Source organism: Plectropomus leopardus, chromosome 11, assembly GCF_026936395.1.
Source record: "Plectropomus leopardus strain MGB_pleo_1.0 chromosome 11, ASM2693639v1, whole genome shotgun sequence".
Taxonomy (NCBI): domain Eukaryota; kingdom Metazoa; phylum Chordata; class Actinopteri; order Perciformes; family Serranidae; genus Plectropomus; species Plectropomus leopardus.
In genome coordinates, this window is record NC_142186.1 from 15,086,188 (window position 1) to 15,110,227 (window position 24,040).

Here is a 24,040-nt window from a genome sequence, read left to right on the forward strand (position 1 = left end):
CTCTCTTTCAAACTTGATGACGACTTGTGTGATGATTTGTGTTTGCACATCATCGCATCTCATCGGTTATGGGGCTAAAATTAGCATGTTCACCTAGGTGTCATGTTTCCATAAATGCAGATCAAAGCTGGAGCCAATAAATATCCGTGACTACGGCAGAGTAATTTGACCTGGGTGTGAATGCCGATTGTAACCTTTTCCATTACATAATAAAGCCAGACATTCGCGGGTGTTAACGGGTTTTTTGCACGGCAGAAAAGAGGCTTAATTCATACTATTCTAGGTTTTTAGAATAAGAACAAACTGAATGTATTGTTTTTGTTGTTAACATCTTGCAGCATATTCTGTAAAGTATTTCAGACAAGGACACTGAACTGACTTTTTAACTTTGTAAATATAATGTAATTTCTCTAACACTTTCTACTTTTTATGAACAAACTTTTAGAAAAGTAACTTCTTTATTCTGTGTAACTTTAAAGGCAAACAACTACTACAGTATGTTACTGTGTAAGAAAGACCTTAATCATGTTAAAGATTCTTATTACGATGTCTTTGACCCCCCCCCCCCCCCGCCACACACACACACACACACACACACACACACCTAACTGAGCAGTTGGCATGCCCAGATGGAGCCACCCACATAGCACAGACACAGGCTAGGATTTCATTCATTGATTTATATTTCTGCTCTGTCAGTCTCGTAGCCCACTGTAAGTCTACAGTTTCATTTTTTCAACTAACAATAAATTAATGGCTTATTGTGACTGCTTTTGATAAATCTGACACTTTGGGGTCGTTCGAAAAAAGTGAACCATCGTAGAAATGAATAAGTCAAAATTATCAACTGAAAATGATCTCCATAGATCTAATATAGGCAAAGGGGTTAAGTAAGGAGATATGTATGGATAGTAGTGCATGGTCTCCAAGGTCAAGAGCTTATTATAGTCTGCTCTAATAGTTAGCCTGGCCTCCTTGAGAACCAACTCACCTCTTCATTCATCAATAGCTGCTGACAGAATGTCAGCTGGGAGCCACCCACCCCTCCAAAACACACACACACACACACACACACACACACACACACACACACACACACACACACACACACACACACACACACAATCGATAGTCAGCGAGTCTAGCCTCAATGGGCATCAACACATGCAAATGTGTGGGCGACCAAACACACGCACCTGCCGCAGTGTGACCAGTGCTGACACACAAAAACTCTGGACTGTCTGACTACAGCTCCCAACAGCTGTCATCCAAAGACAGGAGAAGGGAGGAGGATGACAGAGGGGAGAGGAGGAGAAAATAAGCAGAAGTGTTGAAAAAAAAGAGGAGTGGGGGAGAGAATATAATGATGAGGACTATTTTGAGATAATAAAAAAAAAAAATCTGGAAGTGTACAGTTGGAAAAGAGGTTCTCCTGCTTGGGGACATAGTCAAGTTGATAGGCATGTATCTTATGCAGAGCTGTGTACTGAAAATAACACTATTTTTTGGGGTTTATGAAGGTCTAAACATTGAAGTTTTTATGGTGAAGTCTAAATTTACTTTGTGTTGTAAGATATCCGTGTTTTAGCCTAAAGTTAAGCATCATCCGGTTTTATTTAGTAATGTAGGTGTAAACATGAAACAGAAAATAAAATATTCAAACTGGTTAAAATGTGCTGACATTAACCAAATAATGGCATTAAAAGAACCAGCACTGAATTTGCAACATTAGCACTTGTACAAGTAACAAAATTTCCACACTCAACCCTGAACCTATGGTCGTGGCCATACAGAAGATTACATAAGGACATAGACACTTATGAGGACTGTAAACTACTAACCATTATACATTTTAACAGCCCTTTCTCTTACTACATAGCACTATATTCACACAGGAGATAGAAGACTGGGGAGTGGGCGGACCATTAGCCAGGTTTAAACCTATGATGCTGTTTGTTAATGGTTTGCATCATAGTCAAATGAGTCACCAGAACAACTGAAGGCTGATGTCTGAGTGTCTTTATGCAAAGTTATTCACAATCTGTATTCTTTTTAAGACCCAACAGAGACTCATTGTAAACTGTAGTATGTGTGTCAGTGTGCCACTGCAATGCAGTGAAATGCACCCTGAATAGTAATAGTAATGCATGATACTCCCCTCACCCTTCTCTACTTTACATCGCTCTCCTCTACTACAGGCTGCAGCTCCCACAATCTCCCCTCCTGTCCTCCTCATGTGCTTTTGTTTTTCCCTTCCTTTCTGTCATTATCTTGTTTCTTCTTTTTCTCTCTATTTGCCCTCCAAATTTCCTCTATTATTACCACCTCATCCCTTTTTTCCTCCATCTTCCCACACTTGTCCTCTCTTTCCCTTTTCACTACCTTCCTGCAGTCCTCTACTCTATTCTGTAATGTCATCAGAGTGGAAAGTACGAGCAGTGTTAGGAGTAATTACAGGGACGAATGAGTGACGTATACAGAGATGATCTAGAGATGTTGTACTTTGAAAGAGTTTTGGACTGATGTACACTAAACAGAGCCGAGGCTGGTAACAGTAATTGTGTCAGTGTGCCACCGTAGAGCTGCAGCCTGAATACTAATGAGCGCTGTACTAAATTCCAACAAAACTTTACAGTGCTGACGTAATGCTTATTTAAAATGTGTCACGGAGAGTAGAAAGGAGGGCTGCATGGAGACTATAGGAAAAGATATACATGTAGACTTTTTGTTAAAAACTGGGATGTGAAGATTTAAGGAGGGAAAAAGATACAGGGGGAAGCAAGAGTATAGATGACAAAGAGTGTGACAGTATGTCACCTACGCGTGGTTCTGCAGCCTGAATGCTAATGAGGTCTTGAGGCCACAGATAAATAAGAAAAGATAGCTGAAACATGCAGCCATTGCTCTGTGCTACTCTTTTTTGTTCTCATTTAGATGCTTACTGAGCTACTGTATCTCTGCATCCCTCCTCTGTCTTTCTCCCCCTTTCACCGTTTCTGTCTCACAGCACTGTGGTCTGAATGGATACTAAAGCAATGGATGGGAACCAATTAAGATAACAAGAATGCATTGCTCTTGTCCACAAAATGCCACCATCCCTTTTCCTGTCACACTCGGTGGAGCGCTGTGCCAGTTATTTCTCATCTTGCACATTTGCTGCACATTCAGTCCCTATTTACAAAGAAAAGGTGATTTCCATTTGCCCAATACATCATCATTAAAACTATCAACATTTTGCATCTGAGATCTCTGATAGGCAATACATCTAGCAATACATGGGGTAACAGAATAAAAATGCTTGGAACGAATTTCTCAGTTAGTGTCTTTGTGCTACTAGTGGACTGAAGCCAGATGTTTGCTGATGTCTTCAGCGTGTGTCATTGTCTTTGGGGTTGTCATGAAATGACATTAAACAAACATTCTTGTCAGAGAAATTTAACAGTATGACACACTTCTGCCTGGAGACAAATGGTTAAGAACAGGACTACTGTATGATAGTGTGATCACTGGAATTCACATGCTGCACAGGAGAACAGTATCAGGGTGGTCTCTAGACAATCCCAAGCTCGCAAACAGTCTCCAGGCAGACTTGATATGGTAATTTATGCTAACTGGCTTACTGTACTCATACACTGCGATGTCATAACTGCACATGTTGGCTTCAGCTGCAGATTGCAATGCAAATGTAGGTCATGGAGGAACTGCACCCCCTCCCCTTTATTCCACTATATGCCTTTGATTTCTTCTTTTAAGCTGTTTTCTCTCTGATCTAGTTCTCTATTGTACGCTCCAATCTTTCTCTGTTCACTTTAGTTTTTTCTCGTTCTGGTTTCTTTTCTGAACTGGCTTAAGTCCTCTGCTCCCACCCCTCGTCTCTGATGTCTTTGAATGTAGTACCATAATGTTAACATGGTGCCTGAGTTAATCCTGTCGGTAAGCATTTGGGCAGTTCAATGAGCGGTCAAAGTCAGGACAGAAATAAAATGCTCTAAGAGAAGAGGAGAATGTCCCATGGGAAAGTGCATGATTGAAATACAACATTTCACCGTATCCTTTTTACCGTAACCTTGTCATCTTTAGTGACTGAATAGTGTGAAATGCTTCACACTGTTGAAGGAAAATTTTTCACTCATTTTAATAATAAAAAGCCTGCACGGCCTCTATTATCCTAATGTTTCCCAAATACAGTAGTAAATAGTTAAAATTTTATCATTGCTAGGTCTTCAGAGCTGCATGTTTAGGGGGCACAGTTTTATTTAATATTCACACTGAGTGTCCAAATACAAATACACAAGCTTTTGATGTCAAGCTAGGTCTATGGCCAATGGATTTTTGGACAATATATGTCACCAAAAGTGCTATTACATTCCTGTCTCATTGGCATTCAATGCATCAAATGTGGTGCACCCCCCCCCCCAAAAAAAAAAACTCCTAAAAGCTTACACAGAAAACCATCAGTTTTTGTAATGGAGCTGCCAATATGGGGCTTCATTCACTGACAGCCAGTGTTTGCATAATGTTATACACAGCATGTAACAGCTCAACAGCAGCTATTAGTCTGCTACTCAGAATCTATGCATTTACAGTCCCCAATGACGGGGTTTAAGCGTGTCATAAGATGACCAGAGAGACAGAGAGAGAGAATAGATTACAGATTACCCTAGAGCCCACTCTTGCTCTTTTCCAGGCTCTGGTGCCCCACTTTTTCTCTAATCTTCCTTTCTGGTCTGACACACATTCCACAGACAGATAGAAAGAAAGGATTTACTAGGACCTCTACCAATGAACTAAATTCATTGCTATTTTGGTTACAATATCGTCATTCTTATTTGGGGTATGCAGAACTGAAAAGCAGAGAGCAATGATAATATAAAAAAACAATCAAATCATGACACCCAATCAACATTAGCCAACTTTAAAACTGTTTTTTTCCAAACTTTATTGGACAAATTGGATACAGAGGCACAGACTTGCATCACGTCAGCATATGATCAGAACGTGCAAAAAGTCTGATGCCATGGTTAATCATTCACAGTGAAGAGGACAGAGGTTCATATTTCCACTGCAATAACTTAACTCAACAACTGAATAAACTAAAGTCTGAGTCATGGGGTCTGAGTCATGGTTCTCTTGTATGTAGGACTAAAGTCACAGCCAATGATACCTGCCTGCGTCATTCTGACAATCACTTTAAACTGCAATTCTGTAATTCTTCACATTGTGAAAATGGCAGAAGTGAGGTTTTAGGTGCAAATATCACCTACAGGGTTCGAAACACTACAGTGGGATAAAATTAACACTTTTCTTTTTTCATTTTCAATATCAGTAATATAGAATGACTTTGTAACAACATGCATGTGTAAATCACACAGAGAAAAACACATCATTCAAGCAGAAGAGTGGAGAGGGTATACTTAAAACATACAGAATTAGGGCCTTATAAACACATGCTTTAAAAAAAAAGCTCTAGAAAAAGCCAGGAGAAGAGTTTCAGTGGTGTTAAGACGTGTACTTGGAAGCAACATTTTTTCAAAAGACATTTCAACAGAGGTCTCAACACATTTGTGGTGTGGGTGTGCACAAGGAGCGGCACTGAATTACTCTCTCCTGTGTTTAAGCCCAGGGGCAATGTGTGAAATGTTTCATTGAAGAATAAATGTAGCAAACATTTATTCAGATGTATATTATTCAATCACTTTTCTATAGTACACAGCAAAAATACCAGACTATAGAAATTACTGTTAATGGCTATAACACAGTAATAGCACCATCTGGTACTGGTGACTGGGGTGTTTAAATAGACAATATGCATCTGTATAATGTATAATAAATATCAGTACATACAAGTCCCCCTATACTGTATTGCCAAAATACAAAAAGCCTGATTCAATAATTAATGTGGTGAAAGAGACAGGACATCTGGTACTAAGCCATGACAACAGCTTCTATAGTTTGTTATGATATTCATAACATATTAGCTGTTGTTAATAAACAGGAGGTTATGCTGCAAGGTAGAAAGTAAAAATAGGGGTTGGGATAAAAGGTTACATCATTAAAATAGGGACAAATGTCAATATTTGCTTTGGTCTGTATCAATTAAGGTCAAGAAAGGTTTGCATGTTGTGGATGTCTAAAACCTTTCTGCTATTGTAGTGCAGGGCCCAAAATTAGAATAGACACTAGAAAAAACATCTAAATTTGACTTTCGACTATGGGACGTACAGGCCATTTTCCTTGTTTTTCATCAAGAGTAACAAGTTTTTCTCTGACAAAGCTAGAGGCAAGACTGCAGTCTCTGGTTTAACAGAAAGCAATGGTGATTAGGTTTTCACCTAACTTGCCACTTCCTTGAAACCAAACAGGGTTATCAAAAATATCTACAAAACTTGGCTTTTCACCTTCAGCTCTTAGGATGTGAATGTACCACTGACCTTCGCTTTCCCTGTAGGGAGAGTGGGAGGCCTCTAGTCTGGGAGATACTGGTGATAATTTAAACCAGACACACACTAGAGAGACTGAGCTGTTTGTCAGTACAACACAACACTGCCTTGTTTGCAATAATGACCACCAGATTACATCTACCATGTGTGAGTCTGAACCTTTACATGCATATGTGTGTGTGTGTGTGTGTGTGTGTGTGCATGTGTGTGGTTATATATGTGTAAGAAACCTCTAAGCTGTCTAAGAGTTAGTGATGAGACATTCTCAACCCCAGTGTCACCCCACATACATTCATGCACCCGCCTCTGCGCGCGTGCGCTCTCTCACACTCTCTCACACACACTCTCTCTCTCTCTCTAACACACACACACACACACACACACACACACACACACACACACACACACACACACACACACACACACACACACACACACACACACACACACACACAAACTCTTCACACAAACACATCATTCATCCAGAGTGTTTAATGAAGTGTCTATGGGACGATAGAGAACAGTCCAGACACTGAGAGCTCACTGAGTCAACCCGCTGACTGAGTGACTTAAATGGACTGAACTTAGCCATTACTTATCCATCTATCAACCAATACAATGGCTGTATTGTCTTACACACTCAGTGATAAACTCATACTTATTAGATCTGTTTAAAGAATGGCATGACATGCTTGTTCAGCATTTTACAACACTTTCATTAAACACATTTCATGCACAGTATAAGGTCACTTTACCTTATTCTAAAAGACTTATGTTTTTTTCATGGACTGCATGAGGTAACACTTTATCAAAGTTCACCTTCAGTGGTCGTGCTGCAGCAGATGGCTCACCTGCCCAGTTACACCGCGACAAGCTGATGACGGCATCCCACTGTGCATGTGCGTTTCTATCATTGAGTGTTTATGCAAATGTGTAGCCTAGCTGTTGCACTCTGTTCTCAAGTGCGATGCACCAAATACAGGAAGATCTTAGCACACAAACAACTTTAATTTCTGTTACTTCCCACTGCGACCTAGCCTTTACTCTTCTCCATCTCTACCCCCTTCATCTTCCAATCTTTCTCTCTGTCCTTGAAGGGAGTTCCTGAGGATAAACAGAAAATGGTTCGGTGTTGCTGTCACAGAACGGCTGTGTGTGCACCTGGCCTCGACAGCCTGGACACAGACAGGAGCTGAGGGTGTAAGTACAGAGAGAGAGGAGGATGTGGAGAAATAGAGGAAACGAAATGAGCAAAAATGTGAAGGTGAGAAAGAAAGAGAGAAGAAAGGGACAGAGCAGACAGGCAACCTTACATGACTTGGCTTCTTGAGAAATGAATCAAATACTTATTAAAAGGGAAAATGACAAACGAATTACATGTCAACGTGACGTTTAGTCTACACTGCAGGGACTGTCAAATTCAAATCACTGTGTTTAAGGCCAAACTTTTCAGACACAAAGTTCTCATTAGGCCAGATTAGTCTTCTTGTGAGTCAGTATTTGGGTTCTAATCAAGGCCTTGGGAGGGCAGCACTCTGAGTGTAAGCTTAGCCATCTCTGTGAAATCCTGTGTGAGTCTTTAAGTGTGTGCATGGAGGTACAGAACAAAAGCAAGCTCTGTTGGGTAACAGCCTGGCTGCTGGGAAGTTGTCTTGTGGTAAATGTGTACAATGTTAACTTTTACAGAGAGAAACCTAAAATTAGCACACACAGTCACAACACAGTCAGTTGTGGGCTAGACATACAAAAAGACACACATAGACCAGTGTTTTAAGGCAAACAAATTAGTATACACACACAGTCAGCAGACAGATGCGATTACATGCTTTCCAGGCTAGATTGGTCGCCCTCAGTTTCTCAGGAACACAAGCACATATCAGCAGACAGTAGAAATGTTATCAGTACAGGGTCTTTTTATTACTTGATGTAATTGGTGAACCTCTAGGAAATGTCAACAACAGAGAACCAATTATCTATCAAAAAATACTGGGATTAAAGGTTGCACCATCACAACTTGTTTTTTTCCTGTTGTATTTGTTTGCTGTCGTCTTTTTTCAAAGACAAAAAATGCTTAGCAAGGCCACCAATGTCAAATTCTTTACATTCAATTAAGGCGAGATGCAAATGACACAACAGGATACAATGTGACTTTTCCAGAAAAAAAACATATAATTGTAAGACAAGTCCATCATTGCAGAAAGGAACATGAATTTGGCAACATGCTTAATAAATTCCTATCAAACCACCTCAGACCTCAGTGAAGTTCATTTGTCAAAGAAATGTGTTTTGAATTTGGCTTTGCATGCATGTTAGTTGTTCCAAATCCAAAGCTCACTGGTTTAACCGGGTTTATGTTTAAACAAAAACAGAGAGCAAACAGCACTAACACCCACAAAACACTTGTGTGGACACACATTGAATGCACGCATAGTCAAGTGCACAGAGGATTCTCTGATTCTTTTCTGGGTCAAACACACTCAAAAGGTGTTTGGCCTACTCTCCTCTGTGTCTAGAAAACATTTGCATTCTCTCTTTCTCTCACTCTCCTGAAGACATAGTGTCCTGTGTCTTAGCCTTTTTGTTTTCACATATACAACATACACTCACACATTTGTGTCCCTTAACTCCGTGACAAGGACATTTTGGAGCCTGTTTTTGCAACGTCAATGGGCAGATGTTCGTATTAAAGCAGATGGTTGAGGCTACTTTTTTAAAGACGCTCCCTTGTATTTTAATGTGTTTCATAGTGCAAACTAAATGGCAAGGCAAGTGACTCTTCCATGAGACTTTGACGCAAGAGTTTGACCCATAAATTCTCAAAGAGCAGAGAGAAAGACCAGCACTAAATCACCCCGAGGAATCTATTGTCCGCGAGTCTGAGAGGGGCAGAGATCATTTTATGCATTTTAGTCTGGATAATTGAAGCTTTACTCCTGCTGTGTATGTATGTGTGTGCATGTGTACACAATGGTGTGCAAGCTTGAATTAGTCTATGTATGAGTTTGTGTATTTGACCCATTAATTGATTTAATTGGTGGTTCCAGTGATCTATAAGATTCCCAGGACAGGGTCAGGGTAAACAGAGGAGAACAGAGGATGGATTGAGAGGCATGGAGCTCAACCAGAGGATGGGATCTAGGTCTGGGCTGGAGAGAGGACAGGAAATGTACACGGCCAGGCTGGTCTTGGAATGAAACTGGAAAAGAGGACAGAGCCCTGTCAGAGTGGGCATTGAGACAGTGGTTCAGTTCAGGATCTAAGGCTGCTCTGTAACAGAGGCCAAGCCATGAACTGAGAGGGGCCTGATTTTTTTTTTCGTGGAGCTGTATGGGGGTCTGTCCATGAAAGCAGACACAGAGCTTACTTAGAGAAATGAACAAAATACAGATGGAGTTAGACTGAAACCTCTTCCATAAAAACTTTGAGTTCAGTGCCTTCTAAGTTGGCTTTAGAAACCAATTGTGTCCAAGATCATTTTACAGACAATTTCACTTTTGTATCGAAGCCTGTGAAGTCAGAGTACATCTGCATTCAGGTAAAACTCTCTGCAGCTCAAAAAAAGATAAGTGTCTATTTCAGACTGCATTGCTTCTTTACTATAACTAAAGTAGGCTGGACGTGTGCTAGTTCACAGTAATAATACGGCCCAGCATCACTCAGTAGAAAAGGATGACAGAGAGGGAACAGAGGCCTCATTGAGAAAGAAACAGGACATGCATATGCACACACTCAACACATACACAGGAGAATATGTGTAGCATGTGCTTGCCTGTACATACACACATGCACTGACGAGCTCAAAGCCCTGCACACACATGCCAATTGACACACACTTGATTTCTCACTCCCCTATTCAGGCTCAAAGATCACAGAGATCTCCATTATCTAGTTCACACACCAATTACTAACTCTTATCTTCCACTACAACTTTATAGATCCCATTGTTTCACACCGACACTGAACGGTCTTAATTAAAACAAATGTTTCCATGCATCATGTTGCTGTAACTCTTCACATCAACTCTGCTTTAACTAACTTTTAATCATTCTCAAAGCATCAACTACCAAAATTGAGAAGTTTAAGAGGGAGATAATATGTGAATATATTATCTATGCCTGTAATAGTGACAAGCATAGATAACAGATAACAGTTGTGGAAGCTTCTAACCTGCATTAACAGTGGCACCAAGTGCATTACCAGATGACTGGAAATAGTTAAAGGTAAATCTCTAGAGACATCTGGGGTTTACAGCCCCACTTACCCTGAATATCTGTTTAACACAGCAACACAGCATGGACAGCTATTTAAACAACATTTATTTAATTTCCTATTGTGAAGTTTGTTCTCTGTCTTAGACATTTCATTTTACCAGGTATAAGAAATCCACTGCAGATAGTTCAAAATGAAGTACATACACACCTCTAAATTGGAAGTTATTTTCGGGTGCTGAACTCATTGTAGGCACACAAGGGCCTCAGTGGAACTAAGCTATTCCATAAGGAGGGGCGGGATTGATGTTAATGGGAGAGGTTATACAATGGGCTGAGGCTAGGCAGTGTATACAGGTCAGAAAGATGTAGCACAGCTACTTTGTCAAAACTCAAAGCAGGCTGGAAAATATGGAGCAATGGCAAGGGCATCTCAACCAGTGCAGTATGGTAAAATCCACACCGCATTACTTTGCTGGATTGATTATTTTCATTAAAACACCCCAACTTTTATTCCCACTACACATTACACTTAAAGCAGTCTGGGATGCCTTAGGGTATGAAATGTGCCACATGAAAACATTTTGCTTTTAATTATGAGAAAATTTTAGCTCATTTCATACTGTAGATTTTAATGTGCACCCTTTATTCCAACAAACCTTGAGCATCTTCACTCCATAACCCCCATCCTCTGACTCTCCATGTCTACAGAGAGACATATCATTAAAGTTTAATAAAGACTGCAGCTTACTCAGACAAACTGGGCTGCTTCCAGTCAACATGGAAGGGGGGTTTGTTTGGTTGATGTTTTCTTTTTCACCACCAGTCCAAGTAAACATTGTGGCTTCAGTTGTCTTTAAATGCAAATTTAAAAATAAAAAAAAACCATTTGCAGTAAGGAAAGAGGGACAGGGATTATAAAGAAGTATTACTGGATAACAGGAAGCATTGTAACAATGACAACAGGATTGCAATGATGACAACAATAGCTGCCATTCTTCCAAACAGACAGGATGTGCGTAAAAACTGGTTTATCGTATTCATGGCATAACACTAATTCTACATCACAAAAATTTGCCCTACTTGTAAACAGAGGGAAACAAAGGCTTACATGAAAATATATTTCCAAGAAATATTCACATTGACACCTTAGTAGGCTATTACTGAACATAGATAAGATTCTTAGATCTTTTAGACTTATGGATGTCCTAAAACAGCCAAGTTATTTTATTTTCAAGACAAAAAAATTAAAAAAATGTTCATACAAGGGTAGCTTTTAAAAAGCTAACTGTGTATAAAATAAAAACAACAGGAGCTGTTGTGGTAGGTTGAATATGATGTAATGCTCTGTTTATGATTAATTATCCTTGCTCAGAGCAATCTCAATAACTGGATAGGTGACTGGAGGATTCAAGTAATTATCGGCTGTAAAAACATGTTTCTACAACTTAATAATCTTTTAAGGCCCAAATAGATCTAACAGGCTTCTACATGCCAGCTCTGTGGCAGGTGTGTATTTCATTTCCACAGAGTCAGACGTGTACAAACAGACTCAACACTAGAGCTGCTGACAGAGCCATTGGGATTAATATATACACACATGCACACACAGACACACTGTGATGTACTGACACACTGTATATGAACACACACAAATTCTGCATGCACAGACAGTGTCCTGACAGCTGCCAACCAACATGTGACACAGGTTGGTTATTTTTACAACTGTGAATAAACTATTATGCCATGTGTAGTGTGAGAAGTTCAGCATTGCGGGTGTGTAAATGTGTTTTTGAGCTAAGCAAGACAGCCTCAACTCCTGGTAGTTTTTTCCTCAGACAGTGCTTTTCAAGGTCAGACTCAGCAACTTAAAGATGGGTCAATGCAAGCCTCAAACAAGCCGTCTAATTATGTGTCAAAACTGGTAAAACTTGCTCTGTGTAAACCACGTGAGACTGTTTAGGATGTTAGGCAGTCTTCCCAGAGAGTGATGTGTGGATACCAGTAACACACTATAGTCTTGTAATATTTGGTAAGTCAAAATAGTCTTCAATTTTGTCAAAGTTAAAACCTTTGAGAATATACTCTTTACACAACTGATGTCTGTTATGAGGCCAACAATATGTACTTCATGGAGAGGGTCAAATTGCATTACTGTGTTATTTTTAACATCTGCGCTCCTTGTCTGCTCTGTTGTATGGAATGACCTCATCTCTCTGTGCAGCCTGCTTGCCATCAGCTGTTTCACCGTGGCTGACTCGAAAAGACATCTCACTACGCACCCACTCTGTCACTCTCACACTCACTTGGTGAATGGGATACCACAACAAGGTAGCACTGGTATACTGTACGAACACAGAAACATGCACACGAGCTAAAAAAAGACGCATACACAGGCACACTAAAACAGACACATACACAAACCCATTATGCGCAGAAGGAAACTATGACGAAAGTATAATTTGATACAAAACAGAGGGACAGAGGGGATGTACATGGAAAATGGAATGGCGCTTGATGAAACAAGAGAAAGTATTATTCTTTTGCCTTCTCTGCTCTCCTGCGTCTGTTCTCTCTTTATCTCTCTCTCCCTCGCTGTCCATGGATTCAATAGGGCTTTGTCTCATCCTTCAGCAATGGCCAGTTCAGTTTCATGTCCTCATAGGGAGAAAATATGGTACAGACTGCAGCGTTTTGTGTAAGCCAACAGCTGAAAAAAAAGCTGAAATGAGGATCACAAAATACCAGCTGGTGTTTCAGAGATATCAATCTGGGTATTGTGCAAAATATAAGGCCAGTTTGTTTTACTTGTAAAATTAACTCATAAAATCGACTTGCACGTCCTCCCGATACAATCTGAGTATTTAACAAGAAGAGTCTTGATAACCTTTAGGTACAAGACAAGCATATTACCTTGAAAAGAAAGCAGGAGTGTATTAGAGTGATGTGTGTAGCGTATACTTGTCTTCTACCATCTGTTGTACCCTTTACTTGGATTTAACAGATAGACCTAGTAGGGAAGGGAAAAACATTGGATCTTAGATACACAAAAAAAAATGACTTCACTGGAATTCAGAAGTCTCTCCATCAGTGGCCACTTTTATAAACTGCAGTGAAGTCACATTTTGGGGGGGGATAATGAGGTAAGGACATTATTGACAGAATGTGATGTGAATCAATGAGGGTCATTCTGCTCTTTTAACTTAATTAGTTGAACCAAGATACATGAACTAATTCCAGCAAACACTCTGCTAAAAGCATGCGTTTATCCTCTCTACTAAAAGCTTTACCCTGTGCACCATGGCAAAAGCTAATGTCATGAACATGCTCAGATACTGCTTAGAAAATGTGAAACATCACCGTAACCCTACTCATTCATTTTAGAATCAAACCAAGACTATTCAGGGTGATCATGTACATCTGGAGCTAGAAAAGTTATGTAATCAAATCATAAACACCTTCAGTTGAAAGCAAATTGAATGGTGAGATAATAAAGATCCACTGCCCTTTTTCCCCAGAGCATTACATTTTTCCTTTCAGCTCTTTCACAGACCCCTCTTGGAAACAGCTTGTTTGTCTGTCTCCGGGACATTGTTCCATGTGGCCTAATGTCTGAGTACTTTTATCAGGTCAGACCCAAAACTTCCCTAAATGATTAACAAATGTGCTCAGGTCACTTCTTGAGAAACTTGCTGTCGACAACCAGTGTTTTAGACCACACTGAAACATGTCTAATCCATTTTGAAAATACATGGGGTAGCCAAAGCTAAGCGTTCAGTACTCTGCACCTACGGCTAAAACAAAGAAAGTTGAAAAGACAAAAGAGGAAGCCAGAAAACAAACAATGAATAAATGTCCACAGGGATATAACTAAGAAGATCATGGAAAGGGCAGTTTCATTTGTGGGAAATTGAATTGGTGTTAAAATTCACGGTAAAACCTGGACAGTCTAAGAATAAAACTGAAGGAAAAATATAAACAATAAAAACTGTGCAGGCACATTGCGCAGAAGTTCAATAAACACAGCTGGAGAACAAGAAGAAACAAGAGGCAATGGGGAGATGCCAAAGCACACTTCAATGTACTTTATCAGACCGAAACAACAAAGACAAGCGAGCTCTTTGTGCATGGAGAAAGTCCAAATCTGAACAGACCACAACAGAGCACAGAGAAACAGGTGGTTTCGGCTAATCCTCTGCATGTGTGTGTAGCTGTGAATGCACATCTCTTTGAATGAATGCATTTGAATGTATACAGGTGTGTGTGAATCTATGGTTAAGAGTGCACAGCTCTCTGTTCACTAGCAGTTGCGTGTATACTGTATGTACACACTGTAAGTAATTATATGTATGTGTTCTACCAAAGCAAGCAGATCCAGCCTGCTGTGTCTGTGTTCACTGTCAGCTCCAGCAGACTGAATAATAGAGCACAACAGTGGAAAAGAAAGGCTTTGTCTAGAAACTTAAGTATTTCTTTCTTTTATTCAAACTTTCCCCACTTGGAATTCCAGTTATTTTATTTCACTCAACTGTAAACCTGTAAACCGGACTTTACCTTCACAAATCTTGACAAAAACAAGAAGAATATGCACTCATTCTGAGTTAATTTTGGTAATACACATTAATTCTTGCATGTTAATCTTTATTCCTCAACACTAACTATGTTCTCATTGGGTGTCATCAACCTGGTCCGTGTTATTCAAAAACTGTGCCAGTGTCCCAAGTTTGCAGGATTCTTTTCCTCTTTTTATCTTTATAAAATCATCTGGCTTTCATAAATCAGTTAAAATAGATCTCTTAAACAAATGCAGAAACAAAAACAACATGCAACAGCTGATAATTATATGAAGCTACAGACTTTCGCTGGCCTGTTCCCAAAACCATTCTGAAGATTTTTACTACACCACAGGGCTTAGCTCACGCCATCAGCATTTACTGATGTTACAGAAGATTGTTTCACAGCCCAGGAGTGTTCTGCATGAAACAATTACATCTATATTGCTAACACAAGTCATTGACCACAGACATCCTTTAATAAAAAACAGCTGCATTCATGTTAAGATTACAATTATTATGTTGCGTTGCATTATCTTATAAGGCATTATACATGAAGAAGAGTGAACAGAGAGAAAGCGCATATATAATGGCATTCTACACAGCTGATTGGGTCTGATGGTCAGCTAGCTTCAACTGCATCAACAGATGACAACATATTTAAAATAACTTATACATCTGCTGAGCAGGCATGGGAGAACAGGCCCAACAGCCTGTCAACACTGATAATGACATTGCATGAGCTACATTCTAATTTAATAACAGTGGAACTAATTATTTTTTGTCAGGAGTATATGAAAACATGTGCAAATAGGCCATAGTTGTTGTTAATAAATTCAGAAAGAAATCTTGGCAAAAGGTCAGCTTCTGTGAATAAGGTGTTTTCCTGTTTCGTTAGTCTCTCAAAAGTGTGAACTTAATGAAATAATGAGGTATTTCAGAGGAGTCTGAAGAGCTTGAACCTCCCTGTCACATATTTATCCAGTGACGACAATTAAACAACTACATCGGTGAGGAACAGATCACTACTGGTGTTACGAATAGAAAAAGGTCCTGCATTCAGTTGGTATTCAGGACTAGAAATGTGTTCAAGGACAGGAGTGAAAACATCTTATGCACCATCAGTATAAAGACAGATGTGTCAGATTCATGTCTTGCTTGGCATAATTGAAAAAGAATGTTTAATCAGTAATTAATCATGTCCAGACTTTATCTACATTGGGAACAAAGTAAACTGCAAATGGACTGGTTCTTAAATTAAAGTGTTACTTTAAAAAAAAGCCTTTTAAAATGTTCAGTGTACACATTTCACATGTAAATATGTTAATAAAGATGCACATTGAACAAATTGCAGTCCAAGGTTTACCTTTTGAAAAGACTCATTTATGTTAATATGTCTTTTGATTATGCTGCTTCAGTGATAACGCAGATAAAAGAGTAGCGGAGAAACTTTCATCTGAACACTTATAAACATAACTGCTGTCACATTTCAAAGTCTGCTGAGTTTAGTGATATACCCTTGAATTTTTATGAGCTATCACCACTGCCAATATCTTTAAGGCTATACGATGTTAGAAGCCTTTACAAAGGCGGCCGAAAGCCTTGTTCTCTCTGATTAAGAGACTAAACAACCTCTAAAACATGCACAGTCAAATCTATGGTTTCTTTTATGTTTGCGCGCCTTTATTATTATTATTAATAGAAAGCTAGCAGTTTGCTTTCTGTCAAGTGTAGAGGGAGAAGAAGGGCTGTTTGCTTTTTTACTTTAGCCCTTTAACACACACTTTTGATCCGCAAACACCTGATTTCCATGCGGTTACCACGGCAATGGCTGTATGAAGCAGGTTAGGACTTGGAGACACACAGAAGGACAAGTTGAAGGAAGACGGAGAAGGACTGAAAGAATGGAAAAAGGAAGTTATCATCTCAGTATGATGTGACCTTAGCAGTTTTGGCTGATCATGATGAGCAAACAGAAAACAACTGTGTATCTGTCAGTGTGTACTTTATCTGATCTAGACACAAAACCATGCAGATGATCTCTAACATCACAGCTACCGAGCACACGCACATACATACACACACACACACACACACACACACACACACACACACACACACACACACACACACACACACACACACACACACACACACACACCGTGATGTCTTTAAAAAATATACCTTGCTCTTCTGCTTTGTAGGTGAACAAGTAAGCTGATATCTTCAGAGTAGAGGCAGCTACCTCAGGCATGTCTGGAGGTTCATTACATGTACATAACTATTTTGTAGATACAGCAGATTCCAACAGAGCATTTTGGTTTAGTGACAAATGAGTCCTCGGTAAATTATACTCCAGGGATCAAATTTTCAAAAAGATTTTTCTTTTGCTAACAGACATTATGGGCTGTTGTAGGGGCTGACCTAAAATCATGCACAAGTTTTCATGCCTCTGAGCTACTAGAAACCACAACATCTATATTGCTAGCAACTATAAAACAAGTTAGCTTTAGTAATGAGACAAACTTTCTTTTAGATTCATCCTCCAGCCTTCCAGCAACTGTACAGAGGCCCTTGAATTAGCTCAATACATCAAAACTTCAAAACAAGAAAGCAAACAAATAAAAAACCTGACATCTTTATGTAACACAATGTTACACTCTCTCCAACTCATGTTGGTCATTACAGCAGCTATCAAAGTGTGTGCGTGCCCACAGATGAGTGTGTGATGGGACTGCTGAACTGCTGGGAACTGGCAAAGTATATCTTTTTCCAGACATATGAGCTACTGCAAAGAATAAAGGAAGCTAAAGGGTGAACTAAACTAAAAAACAATTCCATAATTTAAAGATAAAGAATAATACAGATAAGAAAATAAAGATATACATATCAAAAGCTATTATGTTGTCAAAGCATTCATAAGCTCATAACAAGTATGATAGGCTAAATGAAAGGTTTAGGTGTGTAAGTGGTGAAAAGAAATGTGGTACCCTTGCAGTGTGCCTCACCAATCTGAGGTACAGGACTCAATATAAACATTTTAGGAATGTGTTAAGATATACAACTGTAGCCTTAATGGAAATACAATCTATTATCCAGGTAATCAAGCTTCATTATAATACCGTGGTACAATTATCATGTGGACAGTTTATCCATCTGTGATATAGATAGTGTGTCAGCCAACAATGTATTTTAACACATTATGCTTTCCTTTATGCTGACGAGCTCCAGCATACAGCGAAGCCTAAGCAACAGAGCACGAAAAGGATAAGGGTGTTATGCGATACTGCAAACCTAAGACACAATACGTAGAGAGAATGGGAAGAGAAAGTGATGAAAGAGCAGATGAAAGATGATGCAACACTCTTTAGCCGACTGAATCCAACTCCTTCGCAGCAAACATTTATATTGTGTGTTAGACAGAGAAAGAGGGAGAGAGAGAATGATGACTCCCTGTGCTCCCCCATCTCTCTCCCCCCTCTCTGTCTCTCTGCAGTGTGTGGAGTGATGAATGTGTGTGTCTGTCTCAGTTCCTATTAATAGTATTAACAGTATGGAGCAGGGCTGGAGGTGTCAAAGTGAGAGAGAGATGAGATCTCTCACTCTCTCTCTTTTTCCCTCTTATACAGATTTGAAGCATACTCCACCAGAGAGTCCAGATGTAGCAGAGGTAGAGTATGTGTGGGGGTGGGGGGGTAGAAAGCAGAGGGAAAAACGGGGGTAGAGGTCGAAGACAAAGCCAGCAGCAGAGCTTCAAACAGCAAAGTGACGGATTTACTACCCATACGATAAAGCAAACAACCCACAGAACTTCTCCGCACAGTGGGGTGAAAGACTGGACTTGCACAGTGGGGCTTCACAGACAAACATACTGACACATAGGTGCCCAGACACACACAAGGTTAAACAGTGAGTTAACGGATTTAACCCCTTCTGCATTGTGCTAAACTGTGTCTATCGAGACTGAAAATTTCGCTGATTCCTTCAAAGGATTAGGGATTTGCTTTGCCATAGCAAACCACTGTTTATTACACTCAAGTGTCTGAATCCGTGTGTATATTCTTACCTCGTGAGTTCGTGGCCAGGTCGGCCACTTTCTGAAAGGCATCCAGAAAAGCAGCCACAGCACCCACCGTTGCCCTGGGAGAAAAGAAGACAGAGGTTTAGTATAAAAAAATAAATATATCACACTTTACTGATGTGAAACAATATACAAAAATAAAAGCTGCACACAAAAAAAGAAGAAAATCCCAGTGCAGTAATGATGACAGAATCCCTTTGAACAGTCAAAGGTTACACAAACACAGGTGGCTAATTAACTGCAGTAATCACAAAATCACAAAATCTGTTAAGATGAAGAGAAAAAAACATGATCAGATTCTTGATTTGCTCTAAAACCTAGAGAAAAATAAATCTTTTTTTTTTTGCTCTTGAATGCACATGTGGGCTACATTTTAGATTACGAAGTTTACATCTACCCTGATCATTTGAAAATTTAATGTTTAATAGTGTCTGTATGTAGTGTGAGCGTGTGAGTAAGTTCAAACTTAAACGTGCCCTGCTGTGTGAGGAATGTCTATGTGATTACTTAGAGACCGCTGGAATCTGTCCGGCTCAGCACAGCAGCTCTGAGCTGAGTTCGCTGCACTTACAGGTCAATGGAAGGATCAATGTGGGATCTACACTGTTCAGCTCTAAAATGGAAAACGAGCTTGTGGGAGGTTCACAACTCAAACCTGTTTCTCTGTCATCTTGAATGGTTTACCGAAGACTTACAAATTGCAGTATAACATACTGCTTATACATAACAGGCTGAAGAAAGGTCAAAATTATATATATATATATATATATATAAGAATTATAAAAATCATAAAAAGCTCCCATTGTGGGATTACTTTTTTGTTGTACTCATTACAGACACCATATTGCTGTCTGGCTGCCTGACTGACCAGTTACTTTGCCAGCTGGCGCGTCATTGGCAGGCCAGCTGATTGGTTAACTGACAAATACTGACTCACTGACATCAGAAACAACAAAGCCTCTTATGATTAAGATCACAGGTATGAAGATGATGCTCCTGGTGTGTGCATGTACGTGTGTGCACATGCATGTATGCAACATCTGATCTCCTTGACAGAGACAAAAGTCATTTTCAGTAATTTTGTGTGCTATTCAAAGAAACACACTGCCCTTTAAATTTCCCATATATGTTCAGCCAAAAAGAGCATGTTTGTTATAACCCTAAGAAACCGTCATTTGTCAAAACTTCTAAGGGCCAAATGTTCCAAGGGTCAAGGGAAAACCATCATTACACAACTTGTGAATTTCCATCAACAGTGCAGACAGGTGGCTTTTACAACTGGGCAAAACAATAGCTGAACACAGAATGGTGTTGACTCTCAGGTGTGACTTGCAGACGGAACACATGTGTTACTAATCCTTATAAATCAATTTCAGTCGACTGAGGGGTCTCTGACTTACGTTTTGAATCTCTGATTTTCAGGGGGCAGTCCTAAACAACATTATTCATTACACTTTTTTTCTGAGCTCAGTGTAGCAGCTAGAATACCAAACTCTCAGACCAAACTAGCAACATTTGAGTGGCAATGTAAACCATGTTAGCACCAGTAAGTAAGTCTGCGGGGAATGAAAGACAATTTCTCTGGTTCTTTTGATGCCTTTTAAAAACTGTCCAATTTGAATTTTTGTCATAAGAGTAAAATTCTAAATCAGTGGAATAATCTTTTAATGCATGTCATTTGGGGTGGGATGAAACTGAAGCACTCTGGGGTTCCGACCTAGGACATGTGCTGACCACAGAGCCTTGTGTTGTTACTTATGCAAGGAAAATATTTTAAATAGACTTAAGGTTTATGTGCTTAGAGTATGCTCCTAATGCTTAGCTTAACAGTACTATCTCAAGATTGTTAAAGTTGTTAGTTGCTTAATGGAATTAAAGTTAACCTCTGAGAGGAGCCTCCTACAAGCTTGACAGAACAAAACAGAACACAGCTGACGGACCGATACAGAACCCTGATCCTAAACTTAGTTTCAGTCCTAAATATTCTTCAAGTGACAGCCAAGTCTTAGCATTCAGTTGATCTCTCTTTCTCCCTCAAAAACTCAATAAAATATTGGTTAATAAGTGTTGTGTTGCAGAGCTGACCAGAAGATCCAAGGGTGTGTCCTGCAAATGGAAAAAGAAACATGCGCGCAGGCACACACACAGATTCCTTTCTATTTAAAGCCCAATGAGTGCAGCCACCGGAGCAACCTCCAACTGATATCTGTCTCCACTAATTTATACCATCTACACATTGGTCTGTGGATTTTATTTTACGTGCACTAGCAGCAAAGTCTTGTTCAGTCGAGTTTAATTTATTAATGCAAAACAGGTTTGTGTGGGAAGTGGTTTTAACAGAAGCCTGCTTTTAGTATCAGTGGCCCCAGCCCACTGAAGTACAATGTGCAGAAGTTTACAATTACAAGCCATGATTATCGGCTGTAATCTGTTCCATGCTTTTACAAGAGAAATGCCGAACTATTAAACCGGTTCACTGCACTTTCAACTTCAATCAGTGTTTCCTTGGGGATGCTGTCAATATAATATGTAAGGCTTTTTAAAAAAGGCAGCATTGAAAAAAACTAAACATTCAAAATCTTTTGTAATTTTTCTGGCTCAGTCTACAGTGAAATTAGGTAACCTCTCAGCATATAAATGAATACTAAGTTGCATTTAAGGCAGAATAATCAGGTTTTAATTTCAGCTCTGACAGTCAGCCAAAAAGCATCAAGACCTCTGTGGCAGTAGATTTAAAAAAGTGCTCCTACAGGGCTCCAGCTCTGCCCAGTGCTCCAACAATGACCTGACTGCTACCACTGGCCTTAAAATCTGCAAACGGCCCTGTCCTGGAGTCAAGACAAACGACTTTAACATATCTATTCTGCATGGCCTTGACCAAGCCAATCTAAACTCCCCATAGACACTGGCATAGTACAGCAGAGTGCTCTTTCTGACAATGATACATTCAGCACTGCTGCCCCCATCTATTCTTAGTTCAACAGAAACTGGAATGTAACTGTAATAAATCTGAATCATAGAAAGAGGTTGTGCTTAACTCCACTTGTTTCAGACACAACATACCAACACACATTACAGAGACAGTGCTTTGAGAGTGCTTTAGATGTTATATGCAGGTAATGTACGCACTGTATGTCTGTCTGTTGATTTGGACATCAGTATTTGTTCAAGGTATCAAGTAATTACATTGTTTGTAATTTTTTGGCTTGCCAAAGAGAAAAGATATATATATATATATATATATATATATAACAAATACAAACATATATTGACCCTGTTCTATATTAGATGTTTACATTTTCTGGAAGGGATGCAGTGACGTAACTGCTGTCTATGAGTATCTGCACAGATCTATATAGCAAAACTGATCAGGAAAGCTGCAGACCATACAGTTCATAAGCTGAATTTAAAGTTTGTGGTGGTCTGCTTCTTCACAAATAACTTCTGAAGCAGACGTAGGGAGGCCTGTGTGTACGCCATGCCCTGACACAGCTGCATCAGCCATGGCCCACCAAACAGACCAAATACTGACAAGTTAAAAGAGGACTGTGATTAGAAATCAGCTAACCTATATTCCACCCTGCCCTCTTTCTTCAAAGCAGTTCTGTGCGCATGCATGCATTTGTCTGTGTGTGTGTGTGTATGTGACGGCTGCTTAAAACCAGAATGGGCAGAATAAAAACACCATATTTGGACCAAAAAATGACAGAACAGGCCCAACACTATAATTGGTTGATTTCCTAGTTGCTTTGTGAGAGGGGAGCAGAGGGTCTAAATTACAGAGTAGTCTGCCCTAGGACGTCATTACACACACAGACATATGCCGCTACCACTGCTGGCTAGTCACTTATCCAGGCCAAGGAGGGAAGGTGGGTGTGTTTGTGTTTTACTCTCTGTGTGTGTGTGTGTGTGTGTGTGTGTGTGTGTGTGTGTGTGTGTGTGTGTGTGTGTGTGTACCCTTCTATGTTGCCCAGTACCCAAGCAGATTACAGAGGTCTTTGGGTGGGGGGTTATGCTGTAGTCAAAGGAGTTAGTTTGGCTAAAGTTTTAGTGACTGGAGACAGGCTTTAAAGCAGACAGAAAAAGAGCATTTGTAGGTCAACATGAGCAAACCCGGAGAGCACACTCTTATTAGCGCTTCAGCAGCAAGGGCATCGTTACAGCCAGCCATATGCCACAACCACTACAGCCTTGAGCAGGGAGCAAGCCATGCTTGATCTGGCAAAACGTCAGCCTAAAATATAGAAACATGGTCCTCTTTCTATGAATGACGCCCAACTCATCCTGTAAAGAAGGAGTTGATCTTTTCTGTGAGCAGCATTTGACTAAACCTGATAAAGCAGGAAAGTGTAGTACCACAAAACAAAGTATGGGACAGTTTTCATACATTATAACATATTAATATATTGTACAGAAGGCAACTCTACAGGAGTCTCCATCATCAAGCTGCCACTAACCTGCTATGACTGGAAAAACAGACCCCACTGTACTGACTGTACTGTAGGTTCAATTCACCTCTTCACCAGTACAATTAATGGTAGATTTGTTCTTTTATCACTGCCCCAGACGCACAGATATCCTACTGCCAAACATGCAGTCATTAGCAACAAGGCCACAAATACTCCCCTGAGCTTTAGCATGGAGGGGTCACATATTTAACCCCTGAATGATGGAGACACTTGAATAACATATCACCATTAATCAGCCTTAATACTGAGAAAATGAAAGAATGGGACACTGAGTGGTCCCCTAGCCTTT

The 24,040-nt window shown here is 39.8% G+C and overlaps 1 protein-coding gene across 4 annotated transcripts in view; it reads right to left on the bottom strand.

Moving 5' to 3' along the window:
• LOC121945453 (protein MTSS 1-like) overlaps nucleotides 1–24,040 on the bottom strand; it is a 58,254-nt gene that overhangs the window by 29,105 nt on the left and 5,109 nt on the right. For all 4 annotated transcript variants that reach the window (XM_042489623.2, XM_042489622.2, XM_088084054.1 and 1 more), the window contains exon 3: nucleotides 19,268–19,341. In XM_042489623.2, the coding sequence (XP_042345557.2) occupies nucleotides 19,268–19,341 (74 nt within the window). The remainder of the gene's footprint in view (nucleotides 1–19,267; nucleotides 19,342–24,040) is intronic.